The sequence below is a fragment of the Pelophylax lessonae genome, assembly GCF_965119305.1.
Source record: "Pelophylax lessonae genome assembly, chromosome: 1".
In the NCBI taxonomy this organism is placed as follows: domain Eukaryota; kingdom Metazoa; phylum Chordata; class Amphibia; order Anura; family Ranidae; genus Pelophylax; species Pelophylax lessonae.
This window is the reverse complement of record NC_138768.1, coordinates 310,283,733-310,305,901: the sequence shown is the minus strand read 5'-3', so window position 1 is coordinate 310,305,901 and position 22,169 is coordinate 310,283,733. Positions and strand designations below refer to the sequence as shown.

The window sequence follows — 22,169 nt, the reverse complement described above, 5'->3', positions numbered from 1 at the left end:
ACTTCCAATTTGTTAGTGGTTCTAAACCTGCCAATATATTTAAAACCCAATCGGTTACAGCAAACATGATTTCCTTTTGGGATAAAGGTTTTGCATGAAAACCTAAAAAGGTGATCATTTTCTTTGACCATCCATGCCTGCCAGTGTTTCCAAACCAGGACCCTGAATTTGCAATATCTTGTCTCCCACAGTACACAGAACATGGAAATGCAATTTGTTTAGTAAATATACACTGCTAAATACCTTTCTCATCAGCAGTGTATAGCAGTCTTGTGGCTTCTCAGTGTCTGTTTAAAGCTTATAGGAGGAGTTTTCATACTGCACACTCTGGACAGTGCTGATTGGCCCTATGCTGATCACATGCACCCTCCCAAGAAGAAAAACTCTCTAGCAATACACATCAAACTGAGCATGCACCTCTCAATTTCTGCCCCCCACCTTGTCTCAGCAGAGGACAGAACTCCTCTGCCAGATCCTGTGCTTCCCCCCTGCAGCTGCAGAGGACCACCCGCACCCAACTCAGCAGTTGGCAGCAGAGAGGAGGACACAACTCCTTTTACAGATCCTGCATCTCTTAGTTGCTTCACAGCAAAAGGGGATGTAATGGATGGTGGGGGCTCTTGACTTCTGATAGTGGTGGGCTACAGATAGAACTGGCCCTCTGAGGGCTACCGTAATGCTGATGTGGCCCACGATGAAATTGAGTTTGACACCCATGCTTTACTGCATATAAAGACTGATTTTACGGTTGTGGGTTTAGTAACACTAAGTGCTTTGTCTCCATGTAAACTGATACTCTGCTGGGAGTTTGTGCTGTGAAAAACAGCCTGCTGATTGGATTACCAGATGAAATTGGCCTAAGGCCCCTTTCACACATATGGTCTATTCAGTTCAGTCACGTCAAAATGTGTTTTCTCTATCGCTTATTGACAGACGTAGTCCTCGGTGATACAGCACCTTCGGGTTATGTTGCCTCCACAGGAGCAGGACTAGACAGGAAATAAAAATGCTCTGGCCACACCCCAGGGGCAGTCCCCGAGGGTATATCCTCTCTCTCTCCGCCACAGCAAATCAGTTTTTTTCTGTCTAGTCAGGAGTAAGGACCTAGATACCTTGCTGGGATCTTCGGTCCTGGCAAGATTTTTTTCTTAAAATTTTTTAGACCGCTTTTTTCTCCAGTGTTCCTGTGAGATCTTCAAGCAAGAAAGCTGAACTGGGCGACGGGCTGGATGTTGAGATCCGGTGGTCACCCCAGTTCAGCCTACGAGCGCGTGCAGGCCATAGCTCCGCGCTGGGTCGGCCGCGACATAGTCCCACTGGGGGACTGACCCCGCGAGTTAAACGTCTCGCTGAAACACCAAGGACCATGAGTCACGGCATCCGTATTGGTCGACAGCCCTCCCGCCCCGGTGGAGAGGGGTACTGTCAGGAGTTGGTGCCCGCCTGGTTCCGGTATGGTGAGTAGTATGTTCCCCCTTTTCCCCTGACGGGTCTTGTGGTGAACGCGGGCCCCTCTCTGTATGGTAAGATAGAGTCCCCCTCTATCCTAGAACATGGCACAGATCCCCCTACTTTGAGTGTGATTTTATGTGCAAAAAGCCAGGAGGCTTGGTTTGGGAGCTAACAATCTAATTGTATACATGTTAAAAAGATTGTAATCAGTGGCAGTCTGGGAATCTTACTGTGATAATAAGGTACCTACCAGTCAGAAGCCACGGACATGTAGACTGCCTTCCTAGTCAAATCTCCAGCTATAGCAGGCTTTCTGAACGGCCATGCGGTCCGCCAGGGCCGGTACCGCCAACCACGCCAAATCCCCATGCAGAGAAGGTGTTGTGTGCTCTGCAGCACACCGCTATTCGGTACAGGCCGCCGCCATTTTTTTTCTGGATCGCACGAGCCGCCATTTTGGCGTAGCCTCGTGTCTCCAGCATGGGGGCGGCCATGTTTGAGGTGATCCAAACACCTCGTGGAGCTAGGGGAGGCGCCGGAAGGCGTGCAGAGGGGTGGAGCCGCCTCCTTTCTTCCTGGGCAGCCAGCCAAAACACTTCCTGTTTGTGAAGACAGCGCTGTAACCTGTTGCAGTTAAACTCTGAGCATCAAGTGGTGAGCCTGGGGGTCTATCTCTCTCTCTCTCGATCGATAGGGATCCCTAGCAGGTAACACTAAGGGGCTTTTGTGGCGCTGGGGGTCTGGAAAAAAAAAAAAAAATTTTATTGAATTGTATTATCCGGGAAGTTACTGGAATAATCATGGACCCTGCCACACAAATTCCCCCACCTGTTTCCCTCGAGGGGGCCACGGGACCCGCCGGTGCACAGAGTATGGATGCATTTACAGCAGTTTTGGAGTCTTTGGTGGCTCGGGTGGAGGCAGCCTGTCAGGGACGGGGGTCAAGGAAGCGACCCCCGCCTACCCCTATATTATCTGACACCTCTGACTCAGATTCAGAGATGGTCACTGCAGCTGCAGGTCCCTCTGCAAGGGCTGTTACCTCAGGTAAAGCTCCCTCAGACAGTGAGGAGGACGTTCCTTCTCCCGCTATAATTCAGGAAGAAGCATTGGTGGACGCACTAGTTGTGGCAGTGCGGGAAACCTTAAGACTTGAGGTTTTACCGGCAGAGGCAACTGAAACAGATTCCCTTTGGTACTAACAAGCCCATCAAAACGGTGAAGGTTTTTCCTGTACCCAAGTGTTTTGGTAATAAAATTAAAGGAGAATGGGAGCATTCTAAGTGTACCTTTACGATTTCCAAGCGTATTGCTAGACGCTATCCATTTGAGGAATCCTTCATTAAGAAATGGACGGTACCACCAGTGGTGGATCCACCTATTTCCAGCCTGAATAAAGCCACGGTTATCCCAGTGGAGGACACGTCGTCCTTTAAGGATCCGGTGGATCGGAAGATGGAAGCAGAGTCCCGCACTATCTTCTCTCTGATAGGGTCAGCATTTAGACCAGTAATTGTTATTGGTCTAGTTTCCCAGACACTTACGGAATGGGCGAGATTGGTACGCCAAGACCTTAGGGGAAAAGATATTCCCCAGGAAACATCTGATTTGATGGAACAGATTATACAAGGGCTACAGTTTATCTGTGACGCAGCCTTGGACACTACTCCCCTATTAGGGCATGCATCTGTCAGCGGTAATCCTCAGACGTGTGCTATGGTTAAAATGCTGGTCAGCTGACCTAGGTTCCAAAAAGACCTTGACGAATCTCCCCTTTCAGGGGAATCGTCTATTTGGGGCCAACCTAGATGAAATTATTAAGGATGCCACTGGGGGCAAGAGCACTTTCTTGCCACAGGCTGCTAAAGCTAAGGGACCTCGCAACAAGCGAGGACCTTTCTTTACCGCCCATAAAGGGTTCGTACGCCCGGCTGGAACAAGCGGGAAAGGCAAGACTCCTCCAGGAGGGTTCAAGAAAGGCTGGTCGGACAAACAGAGGACCGACTCAGCCAAACCCGAAGTAAAGGATTACACAGCCTGAAGGTGCGCCCCCACCCGGGTTGAGGGTGGGGGGACGTTTTCACCGGTATTCAGGACATTAGATCGAGCATCGACTACTACTACCGGTGCGATTCTTCCCTTCCAACATTTAAGTACTACAGGGAGCGGTAGTCACCGTTCCCTGAATAGATCTTTTCCTTTACCTTTTCCTAAGATTAGTCTCGATTCCCCACAGGAATCGGATCTGGTTGACCAGACAGACCAAGAAGCCTCTAGCCGGGTGACTTCGGTCCCTGAGGTTCAACCAGAAAAGATCACCCTTCCTGATAGGAATCAGGTATCTGATAAATGTGTGGGAACAGAAAACGACCAGACTTTCTCGGATGGTCGGGGCCAGATAGCTCTAGGTACACCTGGTTCAGATCCAGTCAGCACCAGTGGTCCTAGAAATTCTAGGCTGGCCCCGTCAAGCCGGCCTGGCCGACTTGGACATGCTAGTCGCAGACGTTCCGTGGGAACTTCGTCTCAGGGAACCATCGTGCTTTACAGTCGCTGGTTTTAATGGCCTGGCCATTGAGACCCAAGTACTGAAGGACAGAGGGTTGTCAGCTTCAGTCATTCCTACCCTTATTAAAGCAAGGAAAGCGACTTCCAGCAAGGTCTATTATCACACATGGAAGACTTATATTGCGTGGTGCGAATCTTTAGGATTTCCTCCACGTACCTATTCGGTGACTCGAATATTGGCTTTTTTGCAAAAAGGGGTTGAGCAGAAACTAGCCTTGAGCACCATCAAGGGTCAAGTTTCAGCATTAGCAATCTTCTTTCAGAAACCTTTAGCTACCAAGTCCTTGGTGCGGAATTTCATCCAGGGGGTGCGGCACCTGGCTCCACCAGTCCGCGCGCCCTTACCGCCCTGGGATCTTAATTTAGTTTTGTCGGTTCTACAGAAACCTCCCTTTGAAAACATCAGGGAGATTCCCTTGCTTACTTTATCCCAGAAGGTGGCCTTCTTGGTGGCTATCACTTCTGCTCGCAGGGTGTCAGAACTGGCTGCATTATCATGCCAGTCCCCATACCTAGTGATTCATGGGGATAAGGTAGTACTTCATCCTAAGCCATCCTTTCTTCCTAAGGTGGTTTCAGATTTTCATCTGAATGAAGAGATTGTACTACCTTCCTTGTGTCCTCAGCCCAATCCTCATCGTGAACATGCGTTGCATTCCTTGGATGTGGTTCGGGCAATCAGGGTATACCTGAAAGCTACGGAATCATTCCGTAAGACAGATTCACTTTTTGTGATCACGGATGGCCCCAGAAAGGGGTTGCCTGCATCTGCCGTGACCATTGCCAAATGGATTAGACAGACGGTGGTACAGGCTTATTCTATTAAGGGTCGGAGTCCTCCATTCCCGGTTAGGGCGCACTCCACTCGAGCGCTCAGTACTTCTGGGCCTTTCGCCATCAGGCGTCAGTGGTCCAGGTATGTAAGGCGGCCACCTGGTCGTCGGTACATACCTTTACAAAATTCTATAAAATTGATGTGATGGCATCGGCGGATGCCTCATTTGGCCGCAAGGTTTTGCAGGCTGCAATTTGAGGAGACCGGTGGTCTACCTCGAGGGTTTTTTTCTGTTTGAAAAATTTCTTTTTGAGTCTCATCATTAAGGATGAGCATTGTAAACTTCTAGTTGGCACCGGTTGGGCCTTCTAGATTGGGATTTGATTTCCATTTTCCCACCCCTCATTTGTGATACTGCTCTGGGACTTCCCGAAGGTGCTGTATCACCGAGGACTACGTCTGTCAATGAGCGATAGAGAAAAATGGATTTTTGTAAAATCTTACCGTAAAATCCTTTTCTCTTAGCTCATTGCCAGACTTAGTCCCCGCCCCTCTGTTTTTGAGTTGGGTTGGGTTAAATTCTCTAAGCACTGCTTTTGTGACATAACTGATTTGCTGTGGCGGAGAGAGAGGATATACCCTCTGGGACTGCCCCTGGGGTGTGGCCAGAGCATTTTTATTTCCTGTCTAGTCCTGCTCCTGTGGAGGCAACATAACCCGAAGGTGCTGTATCACCGAGGACTACGTCTGTCAATGAGCTAAGAGAAAAGGATTTTACGGTAAGATTTTACAAAAATCCATTTTTTTTTTTTTTTTTAAGGTGACATGAATATATTGATCGTGTTTCTAACCCCTGTCGTGGAAATTAATAGGGCTTGGAGCATGGAAACCCAATCAGTGCGCTGAAGATTAATATGCACCAAACGCCATTAATAGCTTGTACTGAAAAGTATGAATGTACCGCTCTTTTGCATAAGGTTTACCAAGCGCTCGGCGACAAAAAAGGAACACTCGCTGCGTCATATCGATGCCATCTGCCGGGTCTCTCTCTCTCTCTGAGTGTGTGTGTGTGGGAGCTTCTGTGTGTCTGCAGGGATGAATGCCTGTGTGAGCTGTGTCTGTGTGGTCTGTGCTGTGTGTCTTCCTGTTGTGTGAATTTCCTGTATCTTCTGTGGGTCTCAGGGCTTGGCTTATTTACAGCAAGTGAACAAAAGGGGTTACAGGGAGTGGCTTCAAGAACCACCAATCACAGAACATGTATACATTCAAAAAGTACAATGGGCAGTGCTTATGTAGAAACAGACCTGTGCAGAGATGAGCCGAAATGGCTGCCATATTTCAAATATGATTTAATATATATCTCAAATTTGATAGTGACCATTCTTGACTGTTCCAGTTGATGAGGCTTTCTCTGCATAAGATAATAGCAGCAGAGTTAAGTCACACAGATCGAATAGGACTAAAAGATGCCATCCATTAATCTTGGTAAAATTATAAGAATTCCATATCGCAAACATATCTCAGCAGTACGGGGCCCCGAATGGCGGGTATAGATCTGTGCGATGGACTCTCTTTGCTAGAAGTATTGTGCCATCTCATCTTAATGGAAGGTTTTCACTAACAAGTCTTTCCTGCAATGACAGTTAAAGCAGTATTCGCTGTGAACAGCGATTACCAGTAAAACTGACACTGGGAGACATGACTATTTTAACTAAAATGTCCACAATCAAATTTCCACAACACCCCTCGCCATTCTTTTAAAATTTCAACTTTTTTGCCTTTAGTTCTAGTTATACATTTTTTTTCTTGAGGAAAAAGGTGAAAAAGATTTTGGAGTGAATGACAGTAAAATTCTCTCTGCAGATGGGAGCTGCTTGATGGTGCTGACAATACTGTATGCACTTGCTGTGATAGTGTCTGTACCAAAAGTTCCAGGAAGAGAAGAGATGTTAATGGTAGGTAGAGACTTGGCTTATATGAAAGTCTTCATTTCATTTGTATATAGGTTACATTTTCTTTCTCCCTTTTTTGTAAAGCAAATGAAGATGGACTTATTCATACAATGGTTCTTGGACCTTTCAAAGTACGTAGCCCACCTGGTTCTGCTGGCAATGAATCCAGAGCAGCAAAGACAGGTAATTCTTAAGCATCAGCCCAAAACCAATGGCTGCATTTTGCTTTAGTTAAAATTGGCTTTAGTAAGCAATGGGTTTCCTCAGGACCTAGCAGAGGACACTTTTGATCCAATGGTCACAGGGCTGTTTGTATGGATGAGCAATTTTTTGCTTGGGCTCAATTCCCTGGGGGTTGGAATCCTGCTTGAAATCTGCAAAAACCCAAACTTTGCTGCGAACCCCACTAAAGTTAATGGGGGGGGGGGGGCGGTAGTATTATTAAAGGCTGGCAGTCAAGCTGTTGCCAAAAATGCATGGGATGCTAGACCCTGTGTTAAAGTTGAGGCAAACAATTTTTATGCATGCTCTATCACAAACTTATCATACAGTGGGAACATTTTGCAGGATCTGGTTTGCTATGTCTGATAAGTTTACATTCAGGCAAAGATGACACACATAGCACGTTTTTATGCAAAAAAAGTTATTCTGAAATGAAATTGGGTAGATAACCCTGAAATAATGGTTTTAGCTCCGGAGCTAAAAGGGCCAGGTATGTTGCATCTATAGAGTGGTATCCAATGTGTAATTGAAGATACAGTATTTGGGTAAGGGGGTAAGGGAGGAAATGGAGGTGGGAAAGCTAGGGAGAAGATGACAAAGTGAAGGGTCCAGAGAACAGCGAAGGGGATGTCTTCATTAACTCCTCACACCAGACAAATTTTTTTTTAAAGCTACTGTGGGAGAGACTCTGACTTTTGAGGGTTACATGGGGGGGGGGGGGAGGGAGAAAAAGCCAATCCTTTTAAATGAGTAGCAACACTACCCTGGCATTGCGTATTGTGGACATGTAGTTTTTATTTATTTTTGCATGACTGAAATACAGAAGCACCCCAATCTTTTTACTTTACAGAGCCCTTTAAGATTGTTTTTGGCGGTGATGCCTAATTTTGTATTTTTTTAAGAATTGGCTATAGAGTTGAGACCATATGAGCAGTTAAATAGGCAGCAAATTCAAAGCAATTCAAGACAGGTTTATCTTGGCAATAAAAATTTTAGTGTATTCAGAGTTTATAGCCACAAATATTCAGTGGCTGAACAGTATGTAATGTATAAGATGGAAGGCAAGGCAGGTTTTATCTTGGATAATATTTGTGGCCATCGTCTCCTAAAACAGTGAGTGCTGGAATATCAGAATAGGCTGCAAACTGAGGCCAACACAATTTACCTTGCAACAAACTTGGCAGCTGAGGCCCAGCTATAAAACTAGTGTGGCACCTTTACAACCTGAGGAACACAAGGAATTAATATCCTTAATCCCCATCTTGTCGTGGGTCACCATTTTGGTTGCATCTGAAAAAGGTGCCAAAATGCTGCATGTGCCTTGAATGATGAGCCATTGTAGTGGGGGAAAGAAATCCTGCTCCCCACAGCTTGTCCTTGTACTAGAATCACACAGGTGCTCAGTGACATGCTGCCGTTGGAGCAGCCGGCTAACATGGGAGTCCCTGCATGTGGGGGTGTTGCAGATGAGGCAGTTGGCAGGCAGCTGAGGCTGGCACTGCATTTCTGCCAGGCAAACAATGACCAATCATGACTACCTGATGTGGCCACATACCTGATGTGGCCACAAGCCTTTCTGACTTGACAAGTCCTTTTGTAAGCCAGGCTTATTGGACTGCTGCACCACCAGGTTGAGGACATATGTCATGCAAGGTAGATGTGTGAATATTCTTGGGTTGGTACCATTGTCTCTCCACCTTTCCTGGCTGGAAGATGGGTGTGGGATCAGCCACCTTTTGGCCTGTGCACTCCCGCAGTGTCACTCCTGTCCCCAGAAGCAAACAAGCATGGCAACTTTTATCTAGAGGCATGGGGGGGGGGGCTACAAGTGATAGTGTGGCAGTGCCACTGGCTCCAGCAATGTGCCCAGTCACCCATCCTTCACAACTACACAGAAGATTAAACCTGGCCCTGTGAAGGATCAAGGATATTTACTAAAAGAAACCTGGGACTTAAAAACATTAGGCCCACAGATTACAGTACAAATTTAAGCTAGTTTCTGAAATTACAGTATGCTTACAGTGAATAGGCCCACAGATTATAATAAAGCATACTGTAACTTCAGAAACTAGCTTAAACTTGTACTGTAGTGATAATGCTGGCAATGTGTACATATGTTTGCTACCTTTTTTAAACTAGAACCCAAACCCATGTACTTTCCCCCCCCCCCCCCCCCCCCCCATCACATTGACCCTTTTCTACAACAAATTTATAGCATTCTTGTTTAGTGTAGATTTTCAATGTTTGTTCATGAGACAACAAATTTGTTTACAGGTGAATAAATGGAACAAAGTTGACTTCAGGAGAATATACAGTATGCACAGAAAATACAAACCTACAAACACCAGCCAGTGCACCTTTAAAAAAAATTGGATTGACGTCGCCCATAGGGGGCCGCTGTGTACTGGTCACATGGCTTATTACCCCATTCATGTATGGATTTATTACACCATTCATGTATGGATTCAATATAAAGTACCAAAGACCCCTGTTAAGATTTCAAAATTTTGTCTCACTGCTTAATAGGGTATGTTCATATCCAAAGTGTCTTCGGTTTAAGGTAAGATCTGATGCTGCCCTCTTATGTGTCGGATTACTTCTATATAGATTACAGATGGAGTGTCACAGGGAAAACCTTTCTGGTCTTTGCAGAAATGCCAAGACATCAGAAGTGTTCCCTGTGACACTCCCATCTGTAACCTATACATGCATGGGAGTAATCGGACATGTATATTTAAAAAGGGCCAGCGTCTGATCTTAAGAGGAAGACCCTTTTTGATATGAACAAACTATCCTATGGAGTGACTTGCTCAGATATAACTTTTTTTTTTTTTTTTTTTTTCTTTGGGGGGGGTGTTATATTTTTTTTAGCACATAATCTCCTGAAGAAGTGAGCTTTGTAATTGAAATGTGTGTAGAGAAATTTAGGATTGAACCACAATGGAAAATTCTATGCATATCTACATTTTAAAAAAATGTAAATTTATTACTGTATAGGTCAAATGTGGTGAAAAACAATGTATACAGGTTTGACATAGTTTAGCACATATCCTATATACATTCCCAGCTTTAATTGAAGCTGGTTTCTAGAAGATGTGTGGGTGTGTATGTATGTTTCAGTAGACTTATTAAAATCATACAAAAAGTACTAACTCAAGTGTAGGTTGTTGGTAGGGGTAGGGAATAGGGATATCCTATTTTAAACCAAATGTAAAGGATGTGGAAATGAATGTCCCTTGTTCATGCTTACTGGCCTGTCAGTCGGTGGAATGTGTACCCTGCTGTGGGGTCCAGTGACTCATTGCATTCCACATGACTTTGGTTATTGACCTACCCCTGTTGCCTATAGTCTTTGTTTTACAATAGTCCTGTTGCAGCTTTACAGTGTGCACACTGACCTATAGAATAACTTGTGGATATCCTCTTTGACATTTTGCATATTTTGAATCCCTATTTAGTTTTTTGTAATCTTAGCTGCAGTGCTGACATTAGAAGGCATATTCATGTGCTGTTTTTTCTATTGCAGGCTTTTCTATGCCACCTGCTGTTGGGGCACTTTTCCTGGAGCTGGCTGTTATTTTGCTGCTGTGCATCGGAGCTTTAATGTATGGCCGATCCAAACAAAAAAAGACTGAACACTGCCTTGTCACTGCTGAGCACTGAAATCTGCTTTTTAAATAAAGTCTTTCAATACTGTCTCTCGGGCTTAAATTCTTGTACAAATTTCAGATGTGTCAAACTCATTCTTGTGGTACAGTGCTCCTAAATTGGTTAGGATTAGGCTGAATGCAGTGCATGTGAGGTTTATACAGGGGAAATGGCCTTTTATGCATCAACTGAGGTTTAGAGCTGTACACCATAGCCAAGATTGTTGCACACTAAACATAAGATCCTGCTTAAAGTAATTTTCCTATGATTGAGTCAGAGGCAGGCTGATGTCACAACCAGCCAGAGGAAGCTTTGTATTGATTGCTAGAATACATTGCTTTCTCTGATCGGCTGAGCACCAATCAGACTCTAATGTGTTGTGGGTATGAGACAGGAAGGCTTGGCTAGAACCTGGAACACAGTACGGTATACTGTATGTGGACTTGGCTAAATACAGTTTATACCACACATCCAGTTGCCTCGCATGTAAATGTGGGAAATGGTTTGTTTGGGCCACCTTGGCCCAAACTAACTATGGTAAGTGTAGCAAAAGCTGGAGTTGAGCTTTTAAGATCGCTGACAGGTGAAGTGAATAACATTGATTATCTTGTTACAATGGCATCTGAAAGTTTGTGGGATGCATTATGGCTCGTACACACTATAAGAAAATCGGGCGAGAATTTTCGTCCAAAGAACTTTCGTACAATTTTCATAGTGGGTACACCACTTGTTACAGCCGATTTTTCACTTGTGTACCATTTCGTACAGATTTAGCATGAGACTGCGCATGGTCAGAAACCAAAAAAGCCATTTTGTACAATTTTTCATCCGTTCTGATATTGCTGTGAAACTAGGAAAATCGGACGATTGTTCGCCCAATTTAGTGTGTACACCACTTAAGGCAGCAAAAAAGGTTGTCCTTGAAGTTGATGTACTGAAAGCAAAAAAGGTTGTCCTTGAAGTTGATGTACTGAAAGCAGAACGAGAATGCAGTATGCGGAAAGACAAGATGGTGGCAGTGTGTGATGCTTTGGGCAATATTCTGCTTGGAAAACCTACCAAAATATTGTTGCGTACCGCCCTGCATGGATATGGTATTCCCTGATGGCAAGGGCCTCTTCAGCACAATGAAAAATGGTTTTGAGGCCAGGTCAATATCTTGAACCCATTGTGTTCCTCAAACTTCTCCAGATCTCAATCCATTTCAGCATCTGTGGAATGTGCTGGAAGTGATCTAAAAAGGCCCCACCTTGCAACTTGCAGGTCATGGATAGGCCATAGACTGATTTACTTTTTTTAATCAACCAGTAAATGGAGCAAAAACTGACCCGACTTCCCCAATCCACACTATAGAAGAATGCTCCCTGCTAAGCTGTGTTTAATGAAATCTGTTTCCTGTTCCAAAATTAGGAACAGCAATGCTAACAGAGCAGGGGTGTTCAATCCGTGGCCTGCAACCTCAAGCCAGGGGAGTGCATGCCCATGCTCTGGAATGGCAGGTTAACAGATCATGATCAATGGGTTGCTGACCTGCCATCCTAGAGCATCAGATTGTATGGAGCCAGTACTGTTGTGGAGGGAGCAGAAGCTGCATAAGCGGATTGGCTCCAGCTCCTATCCCAGGTGGAGTGATGCCAAGTGCTTTCTGCCTGGGACCTTTCTAGTAGCCTGGAGAGAACAGTAAGGCCCCTTTCACACAGGTGGATTTGGAGGGCCCTGCTCATTGGAGCTTACAATCTAGAAGACAGTTAAGTAGCAGAGGGGGTTGTTAATCTTTCTGACTGTTCTTCACTAGTTTTGCATGTGGCTAGGGTCAGCGTCACTACTGGTAGCATGAGGGGGATGCCTGGACCCTATAGTGGTTGGACAGGCAGTCCACCTCCTCCAGGATGGCACCTCAATGTGCCATTGCTAGAAAGTTTGCTGTCTCCCAGCACAGCCTCAAGAGCATGGAGCAGATTCCAGGAGACGGGCAGTTCCTCTAGGAGAGCTGGACAGGGTTGTAGAAGATCCTTAGCCCAGCAGAAGGATCAGTAGCTGCTGCTTTGTGCAAGCAGGAAAAGGATGAGCACTTGCATCACCTTCAGCAGGCCACTGGTGTGAATGTCTCAGATTAAACAATCAGAACAGGCTTTGAGGGTGGCTTGAGGGCCCAACGTCCTCTGATGGGCCCTGTGCTCGCTGCCTGGCACCATGGAGCTCGATTGAGCTATGCCATTGAACACCAGAATTGGCAGGTCCACCTGTGCTTTTCACAGTAGAGAGCAAGTTCACCCTGAGCACATGTGACAGATGTGAAAGGGTCTGGAGAAGCCGTGGAGAATGTTAAGCTGCCGGTAACGTTGTTCAGCATGACCAGTTTGGTGGTGGATCAGTGTTGGTCTAGGGAGGCATATCAATGGAGGGATGCACAGACCTCTGTATGTTAGACAATGGCACCTTGACTCTCATTAGGTATTGGTATGAAATCCTTGGACTCATTGTCAGATCCTATGTTGGTGCAGTGGGTCCTGGGTTCCTCCCGCTGCACGACAATGCCCAGCCTCACGTGGCGAGAGTATGCAGCTAGTTCCTGGAGGATGAAGAAATTGATGTCATTGAATTGCTTCCACGCTCGCCTGCCCCAAATCCGATAGAACATCGTGTTGGTCCATCTGACGCCGCCAGGTTTCACCTCAGTCTGTTCAGGAGCTCAGTGATGCCCTGGCCAGATCTGAGAGGAAATACCCCAGGACACCACCCGTCGCCTTTAGGAGCATGCCCCGACACTGTCAGGCATGCATACACGCACGTGAAATGAACTCTTAAGACCCCTTTCACACGGGCTTTCTGATCCGGTCTGCCTGTCAGTTTTTCAGGTGGACCTGATCGGATGCTCCATGCACCCCTATGGAGCAGCGGAGACACGGACAGATGGAAACCCAATTTTTGAACCGTCTGAAGGATCGGATGGAATGGGATCAGATGAAAACGGACAGGCGGTCTGTTTTCATCTGATTCTCCATAGAGGAGAGCAGGGCTCTGAAAGCTACATCTCTGCAAAGTAGGACAGAGCTGTCATCTACCTGCTCAGCGGGGATTAGCGGATCGATCCCTGCTGAGCAAAACTGAGTCCGTCGGGCGCACCGCCCATGCGGAAAGACTCTAAGCTTTTTTAAAGACTTTCCAGAACGGAATCTTTCCAACATTTTAGAGATTAAGGAACGTGGGTAAAGCCCTGTACACACGAGAATAAATTCGGCCGGGAATTTTCGTCCGACGACCGATCTGCCGATTTTCGGCTTGTTAGTATGGTGCTTCCGACTCCGACTTTTCGGCCGAAAAAATCCTGGTGTGCAGGCTATAACATTTTTGTCGACCATCAAAACATGTCCGATTTTCTTATTAGTACAGATTTCGATGGGGAAAAATCTTATGAGCAAGACTAGGCATGCTCAGAGATGAAAGAACACATAGAAAGCAATCCAACACATCACTTCTGAAGTAGAATTCTGTCGTGCGGGAAAATTCGTGTGCAGGCTAGAGCACATTCCAACCAACAGACACCACTCTGGACAAAAGACGGACGACCGGTCAGCGGAAATTCGTTGCGTGTGTACGAGGCTTTACAGTTGGTAATAGTAATTTTATTTAAATCCCTGTAATCGATGCACGGACTTGAGGTAGAATCCTTTTTTTTTTTTTTCCAGCAAAGAACAGGGTTGCCCCTGCAGGAGACATTGAGTGTATAAGAAAGTCCTTTTCTAAATTGTCATCAAGCTATTTCCTGAACACCTTTAATTCAGGTTCTGACAGATTGTAGAGGTGGCCAAAAGGTAACTCCTTGAAGCAGCTCAATGGGACAATAATATAGGCCAGTCATCCGCTTCTGCCCAGAGTCACTGTTCTATTTGGACTGGCTGCGGTCCTGCCATTTAGGAGCCTGCTCAGCCATCCTCACCACTCTCATCCTCCTCAAGCTCCGCATGGATGGCGGGAGGCATGAGGCTCATATCGGAGGCAGTACAATTCTGGATGGAGAGCGGGACTTCAAGTTAACTAGCAGGTGATTGGTTGCTAGCAACCAATCACAAGCTGCTTACCAGGAAAAGTTATGCAGATCCCACCCTCCTTCCAGAGCCATTCTGCTTCTAAAGTGTCAGCCTCATGCCTCCAGCTATCCATGCGGAGCTGTCAATGTCCACTCTAGACTAATGTACCTTCTGCCTTGTGTAGGTAGGACATTAAAGAGAACTGTTACTGCTGTGAATGATGTGGAGAAAGCCAAGGGCACTGTGAGGGGGGGCCGAGGATAGGAATCTGAAGATGGGGGAGCTGAGGACAGGAATGTAAAGGGGTACTGGGGGACAGGAATGTAAAGGGGTACTGGGGGACAGGAAGGAATATAAAGGGGTACGGACAGAAATGTAAAGGGGGGGCTGAAGACAAAAATGTAAAAGGGTAGGAGGGTGAGGACAGGAATGTGAAGGAGGAAGGGAGGTGATATGAAGGGGGCTGAGGACAGAAATGTGAAGGAAGAGGGACGTGATATAAAGGGGCATAAGGATAGGAATATAAAGGGAGGGTGACGAAAGGGATGTAAAGGGAGTGATATGAAGTGGGGTTGAGCACAGTAATGTGAAGGGGGGGGGGGTTGTGATGTGCAGGGCGGAGTGAGAACACTGTTGTAATGACAGGATTGTGAGGTGAAGGAGCTAGGTTTATAACATTGCTACCTGTGTTCTGCATGTAGGCAGCCCAATCATTCCAATGGGTTGTCCTTCGTGCGGAAACATACAAAAAGTAGTCCGACCCTTTCAAATTGCGCTGCACCAAGCAGGTTTGACGCTCACGAAAACATGCAGCGTTTGCCAATGCTTCAAGGTGCCATTAAGAATCAAACATATGATTCAGACCCCTGTTGGAAAAAAAAATGTCAATACCCCTGCTCTATAGGGTCCAGGCATCGCCTCATGCTCCCAGTAGTGACACTGACCCTAGCCAAATGCAAAACAAATGAGAACCGATGAGTAGGGAAAAAGATGTCAGTGGCCTCCACCTGTAAAACCATTCCTGTTTCGGAGGTCGTCTTTGTTGCCCATCTAGTGAACCAGTTCATTTTATTAAAATTGAAAAGGATTAACAACCCCCTCTGCTACTTAACTGACCAGATCAATAACCTATGAGTCGGCCCACCGATCCCCCACTTAGCAGGCGGATGGCAGCTCTGTCTCCACTCTGTGTACGGAGACAGAGCTGTCAGGTCCCAGCTGTTTTCTATGGGGGTATCGGATGAGAACGGACCGCCTGTCCGATCCACTGTACGGATGGAAAATAGGGTTTCCATCCGTCCAGATTTGATGGACCAGATCGTATCGGATGTCAGCGGACAGGTCTTCGCCGACATCCAATGCCCCATAGAGATGCATGGGGCATCTGTTCAGATCCGCCTGAAAAATGACTGACTATAAGACTATGACTTAGAGCTCTAGCGACAATTAAAAAATTATTACATAGACTCAATCTCTCTCCCTACATGACACATGGCAAACCCTACACCCAAATGTTAAAGACTTCACTTTCTACCCCCCCCCCATAATAAATATTCATTTTTATTTTTACCCCACCCCCCCCTTAAAATGTTTGTTTTTTTAATTGAGTTGTACAGTTTATAGGTCACATTAGAAGGTAGAAAAAGTTCTTGTGTAGCTCAAGTAAATCTACAGAGTAATGCCTCGTACACACGCACCGATTGTTGGCCGGCCGTCTTTTGTCCAGTGTTGTGTTGGTTGAAATGTGCTCTAGACTGCACACGAATTTTGTCGGCCAACAACAACCAACTGCAGAAGTGATGTCATGTGCTGGTTAACTTTCCGTGTGTTTTTTCTTCTCTGAGCATGCCCAGTCTTGCTCATCTGATTTTTGTCTGCCGAAATCTGTACTGACTGACGAACAATCGGCCGTTCTGTTGACGGCAACAAAAATGTTATAGCATGCACACCAGATTTTGTTTGGCCGAAAAGTCGCAGTCGGTTGTCGGAAGCATCATACTAACAAGCCGACAATCGGCCGATCGGACGTTGGCTGAAAATTTACGGCCAACAATCGGTGCGTGTACGAGGCTTAAAGCAACAAAGTTGACATAAATAAATGATTGCTTCTCCACAAGTGATAAACTCCCCAAAAGGCAAGCTTTAATCTTTTTTGTAATGACAGTTCTATTATTTGTATCAAAGGGGTAGGAGGGTCCCTTTTACTTCTACAATGATGCAGTTTTATGGTTTGTATGCAAGCCTTTCTTAAAAGAGAAGTATGGCTTTTCCTTTAACAATCATACTTGCCTAGACAGATGCAGCATCGGTCCAATCTCCCCCCGCCAAAACACTCCAGTCAGCACTCGGGATTCAGTGGGCATGCTCATCCAACATAAACAGGTTTCTGTCAGACTCACTGACCTAAAAACCAGCCAACATTCAGCCGTGTATCAGACTGGCCAATGTCTCCTGAAATTCAGCCTGTGTGTACCGGGCTTTAGTGCCCCAAATAAAAAAAATAGGCAACTAGAGTTTTCTGATGCAAAAAAACTGTGCCGGGGGAAAGATAGAGGTAGCACTCATCACACAACCCTGATATAAAATCAACTCTAGACAGTATTCTAGCTTTACTTGTCCTTTATTGCAGTGGACACTTTAAATACCCCCCATAAAATCTTGATGGATTTAATTTTAGTTAACAGCTTTGTTTTGTTGCTGTGTTGAAGTATTGCTGTTTGAGGCTAGAAGGGGAAATTCTGCTGATAGTGGTAATATCATAGATGCATACATCTTCACAGTCTCCTTTCATGGTGTTCCCTTTGAGTCTAACTTGTGCTGTACAGCATTTAAGGTAGGACGGTGTTGCTTTCTGTACAGTTTGTCAAGAAGTGCGGGGGCCATCTGTCTTTTCTGAATGAGTGTCGTAGAGTTTACGTAGACTGGCATTCAGCAAGACGTCCACAAACCTAAAAAGCAATGAAAAACACAGTTAAATCAGCCAAACATTTTTGTTTAATATATTTTAACTAGAAAAGTGTTTGAGGGGTGGGGGTCACATGTGCTTCTCTTATTATATATATTCTAGATGTGCTGTTGCTGTTTCCTCACTAACAATTTTAAGTCTGCAGCATCCTGCTCTTGTAGAGAGACTCCAATAGGTAAAGTAGAATTTTACTTTGATCATTCATGTGTAATATCTTCAGCAGTAAACACATGGCTTCATTTAATAAAGATCTTGTCTAAGTTGTAACGCATCGCAATCAACAAAAATCCAATCAGAAGGTGAGGAAAAAAAAAAAGCTTTTTTTCAATTTACATTACACACCGAGTTTGCAGCATCTGTTGTACATTTCCTCCATCTAGTGGACATATGTAACATTGCAACAGTTTACAATTGACCAACAGACATATTAGCAAATGTATTCCCCTCATTTAAAAGGTTCATTCTAGGCTATATCCAAACCCATTGTCAACCGTGTACTACCAATAAAGGAGGATGTAGAATGTGAGCTGGTCATGGACTAGGGAACCCCTAGGAGTAGGTATGGGGCTAAGGCTTGTTTGGATCCTAGTCTATACCTACCTGAGCTATCCCACAAGGCTGCTTTCACAGCACACTGCAAACCATAAAAGGCAGAGACATTCCCCACCCTTTTCTGCATGTATACAAGTACAGCATTCAGCCAATTGTAGCTTTGTATGCTAGAAATGGCCAATTTAGAGATCATGACGTCATCAGCTCACCCCTTCGACTCAGCCAGAGGATGCTGTGTATTCATACAGTTTATACAGCATGCCCAGTAGACATCAGCTGACCCCTTCAACTAAGCATGTTAGTGAAGGAAATAGTTCAATTTGGCCCAAACAAACTAAAGTAAACTTTAAGCAAACATTTAATTTATTGTAGCTTACCAATTCCTAGATGTGATGGCTGCATTAGGTTTTTTTTAAGCTTTCTTTCCCTTATTTTCACCTGGCGATCTGGCCAGTAAGTCTGTTTTTCAAAAGAACAAGCTCTCTTGCAGATGTATCAGTTACAGGGATGAGACAAACCATTTACCCAGCGGTTTCGCAATGCTCCGCTTTTCTTATCTCAAAATGAAAATTGCAACTGTTTATAAAGTGTTATCTGGTGTTTGTCTTTAATTTGTTAAGTGTATCTAAATCTGCTAGTCCATCTAACACTCCCCTCCCCCCAGAATGACCAAAGGTGCCTCTGTGCTCATTCATACAGAGTGGGGGCACTCTAATACAGGAGGTGTGTTAGTGGCCAGATCACCAGGTGAAAACGGATGGGAACCTAAAAGAAGAAAACAAATGCAGCCACAACATCTAAGGATTGGTAAACTGCAATAATTTACGTTTTTGGTTTAATCCTGCTTTAAGAGACACAGCAGGGGTTAATTAATGAGAAAGGGAATAGCAGATGGAAAGAAAGTGATGGGAGGGATGCTAATGCTGCACCTGGTTAAGAAAAGCTCCACTGCTGGCTGGGCCATGTAGCACCACTGTATTTGGACTGTTCGGCTGAAGCTTTTCCTGGCTGAAGTAAGCACGTTCTTTTCTGTTAGATGCACTATATTGACCTGAAAATGAGCTTTTCAGATCTTTGTGGATAGGAGCTATTGTTTTGCTGTTGAATAGCCTTTTGTGCTTAGTAAAATACTATGTTGTTCAAAAAAAAGTCACGGTCCTACAATCCTGCTTGAAGATGGAGGACGCAGCTGCGGAGGCGGCGCAGGTTCCCTTTGGCATTTACAAGCCATCCAGACAGTGGCAAAGATGTTTCCTTTTCCTGCCTATTTAGACAAAATTGTCGCTAAAGTGTGGGGACAACCAAAGCGTCCCACTGGGGTCCCTGAGGAGGGGGGGGGGGGGGGGGAGAGAATGTCTTCGCTGGTTTCCAGACCCATGCACTTCCCTGGTACAAGTGGGTACACAAAGTCATTCGGTCCAGCTACAAGATCGAGTTTCGCTCTTGTCCCCCGGAAAGGTTCTTTCCTTCCAACTTGCGCCTGTCCCCGGACTGTTTACAGGGTCTGTTTGGGGCAGTACAAAATCTGTTATTTCAAGGGGCGATTGTCCAAGTTCCAACTTCGGAACATTTTCAGGGTTTTTACTCAAACCGGTCTACAGTTCCCAGGAAGGTAGGCAAGGTGTGTCCAAACCTTTACCTCAAGGTGCTGAACTGCTTTGTGCGGATGCAGAAGTTCAGAATGGAGCCCATTTGCACGGTGGTAGCATCCTTGCGTCAGGGGGATTTTCTTGCCTCTATAGATATCAAGGATGCTTACCTTCATATTCTGATATGTGCCAGTCAGCAGCACTTCCTCCGCATCGCTGTGGGAGAGGAGCATTATCAGTTTGTGGTGTTACCCTTTGGTCTCGCCTCTGCTCCTCCGGGTCTTCACAAAAAAAGTGTTAGCACCGGTGCTAGCTTTGTTGCGCCAATGGAGGATTGCAGTACATTGTCTCAGAAGGTGGCTTTTTTGGTGGCTATTATATTTGCGCGCAGGGTGTCGGAACTAGCGGCATTATCCGGTCATTCACCTTACCTGGTGATTCACAGAGATAAGGTGGTTCCTCCCAAATGTTGTCTCGGATTTTCATTTGTATGAAGACATTTCTCTGATGTTCATTGATGGACACAGCACCCACCCCTCTGTGGAGTTGTAATTCTTCTGACACTGCTTGTAACTAAACTAAATACCTATAACAGGGAGAAGGAGTATACCCCCCTGGGACTGCCAATAGGCGTAGCCAGATTCTTCTTCTGCCTAGTGTCCTACACTCCTGTAGGGGGCAGTATATTCCAATATTCCAAAGATCAGGAGCTGTGTCGGTCAATGAAAAAAATAAAAAAATAAAAAAGGAGAATAGAAGTGTACACTTACCTATTTTTAAAATAGGTAAGTGTACACTTCTTTTTCTTTTTTTGCATAGTACATTACCATTGCTTAAAGTGATTGTAAATCTAATTGTTTTGTATTTTAAAAGAAAAAAAAAAAAAATCTCATACTTACCTCCTCTGTGCAGTGGTTTTGCACTGGGCAGCGCAGATCCTCTTCAGGTCCCTGGCTGGAGCTCCTGGTCCCTCCCTCCTGTTAAGAGCCCCCACAGCAAGCAACTTGCTATGGGGGGCACTTGAGCTGAGCTGCAGCTCCAAGTATCCATTCAGACATGGAGCTGCCATTCGGCCCCACCCCCCTCTTTTTTCCGACTGGCTGTTTGATTGACAGCAGTGGGAACCAAAAGCAGGTTCTGTGTCTGTCCATGAACCTCAGAGAAAAGCATTTTATGGTAGGACAAAAATCCAGTTTTCTCTTTCGTTCACTGACAGACACAGCTTCAAGTCTTCAGACCATTGGGATGTCCCAAAGCAACGTCAACATGAGGGGTGGGAAAAAACACAGCAAATGCAGAATTCCCAACAAGGATAAACATAGCCAACCAGGTAACAGGAGCTCAACTTAGGAACATCTTCCCAGAGAATGCTAGTTATTTGATATTTTACAGGTAAACAAAGCTAGAAAACATCCGATACCAGCACTTGCCTGTCTATTGGTGTTATGATAACTGGAATAGCAGAAAGACCTATTGCAGTAGTAGCCCATTTTCGTGCTGGGAGAGGCCACCGGGTTACACGTCCCATTATATAAAGTGAACCAGCACATAATCGGTTGATGGTAAATCCTGGAATAGCCACAGATGCAAGAGCTTGCCAGACAAAAGTATCTATCACTGCCACTGTAACACCCTTTGTTCTTCCAGGACTGTCTTTGTTCAGCTAAAAGAAAAAAAAAAAAGTTATTTATAAGCGGCCAATATATATTACTTCATATACAGTAGTTATGTTTTGATATTTGAAAAGTCTTATAATTTGCGGGAGGACATGGCACCTAGTGCTCTATGTAGTTGCATGCAATGTTGATTCCTATTGCCCCTTACATTGAAGATGAAGACAATAAAGTGCTGCTAATTGTCACAAAATCTTGTTCTGAGGTGCTCATTTCCCTGACAGTGTTGCAACTAATATTCAGCTTTACTGCCCCAGAGCTACCAAGTTGAAGAATCAAGAAAATCACAAATACATAGAATTTGCCATGAATGTACGCCCCCTCTCAGGCAGAACCCTTTACCCAATATACACGGATTTGCATTCCAATAACGAGCTAAGAGGTGACTGCTTTTTAATGTCTGTCATCTAAAAACGGTATTCAGAGAACTGAAAGGATAAAGACTGATGTATGAGATAAAGAAAACTAGTAATCAGATCAAGATTGTATATTTATTATTTGTAAATATGATTAATGAGGAAGAAACCAATGGTCATTAACTCACCTATACAATATGTTTATGAAGTGTTGAAAAAGATTATGAAAGTGGTGCTTAAAGGATAAGTACACCTTTCATAACAGGTTACACCCATATTCAGGGTGTAACGTTATAAATGCACTGGCCCCTGTGTCGTTCCGACCCCCCCCCCCCCCCCCCCACTGTGACATCTTGGAATCTTCTCCCCCTGCTAGCTGTAAAATT

General features: G+C 45.1%; 1 protein-coding gene and 1 pseudogene across 3 annotated transcripts in view; one reads left to right on the top strand and one right to left on the bottom strand.

The window, feature by feature from the left end:
- LOC309545088 (zona pellucida sperm-binding protein 3-like) overlaps positions 1–10,625 on the top strand; it is a 71,944-nt pseudogene extending 61,319 nt beyond the window's left edge. The window contains exons 9-11 of the transcript in view: positions 6,659–6,750; positions 6,832–6,930; positions 10,496–10,625. The product of the transcript in view is annotated as a zona pellucida sperm-binding protein 3-like (transcript). The remainder of the gene's footprint in view (positions 1–6,658; positions 6,751–6,831; positions 6,931–10,495) is intronic.
- Positions 10,626–17,266: 6,641 nt separating this feature from the next.
- The window catches only part of MTFP1 (mitochondrial fission process 1), a 30,592-nt gene continuing 25,689 nt past the window's right edge, over positions 17,267–22,169 (bottom strand). Inside the window, exons 4-5 of one of the 2 annotated variants that reach the window (XM_082245864.1) lie at positions 21,185–21,417; positions 17,267–17,596 (exon numbers count right to left, since the gene is read on the bottom strand). In XM_082245864.1, the coding sequence (XP_082101990.1) occupies positions 17,512–17,596; positions 21,185–21,417 (318 nt within the window). In that variant the 3' untranslated portion in view covers positions 17,267–17,511. The remainder of the gene's footprint in view (positions 17,597–21,184; positions 21,418–22,169) is intronic. The other variant, XM_082245863.1, reaches the window with a different exon arrangement.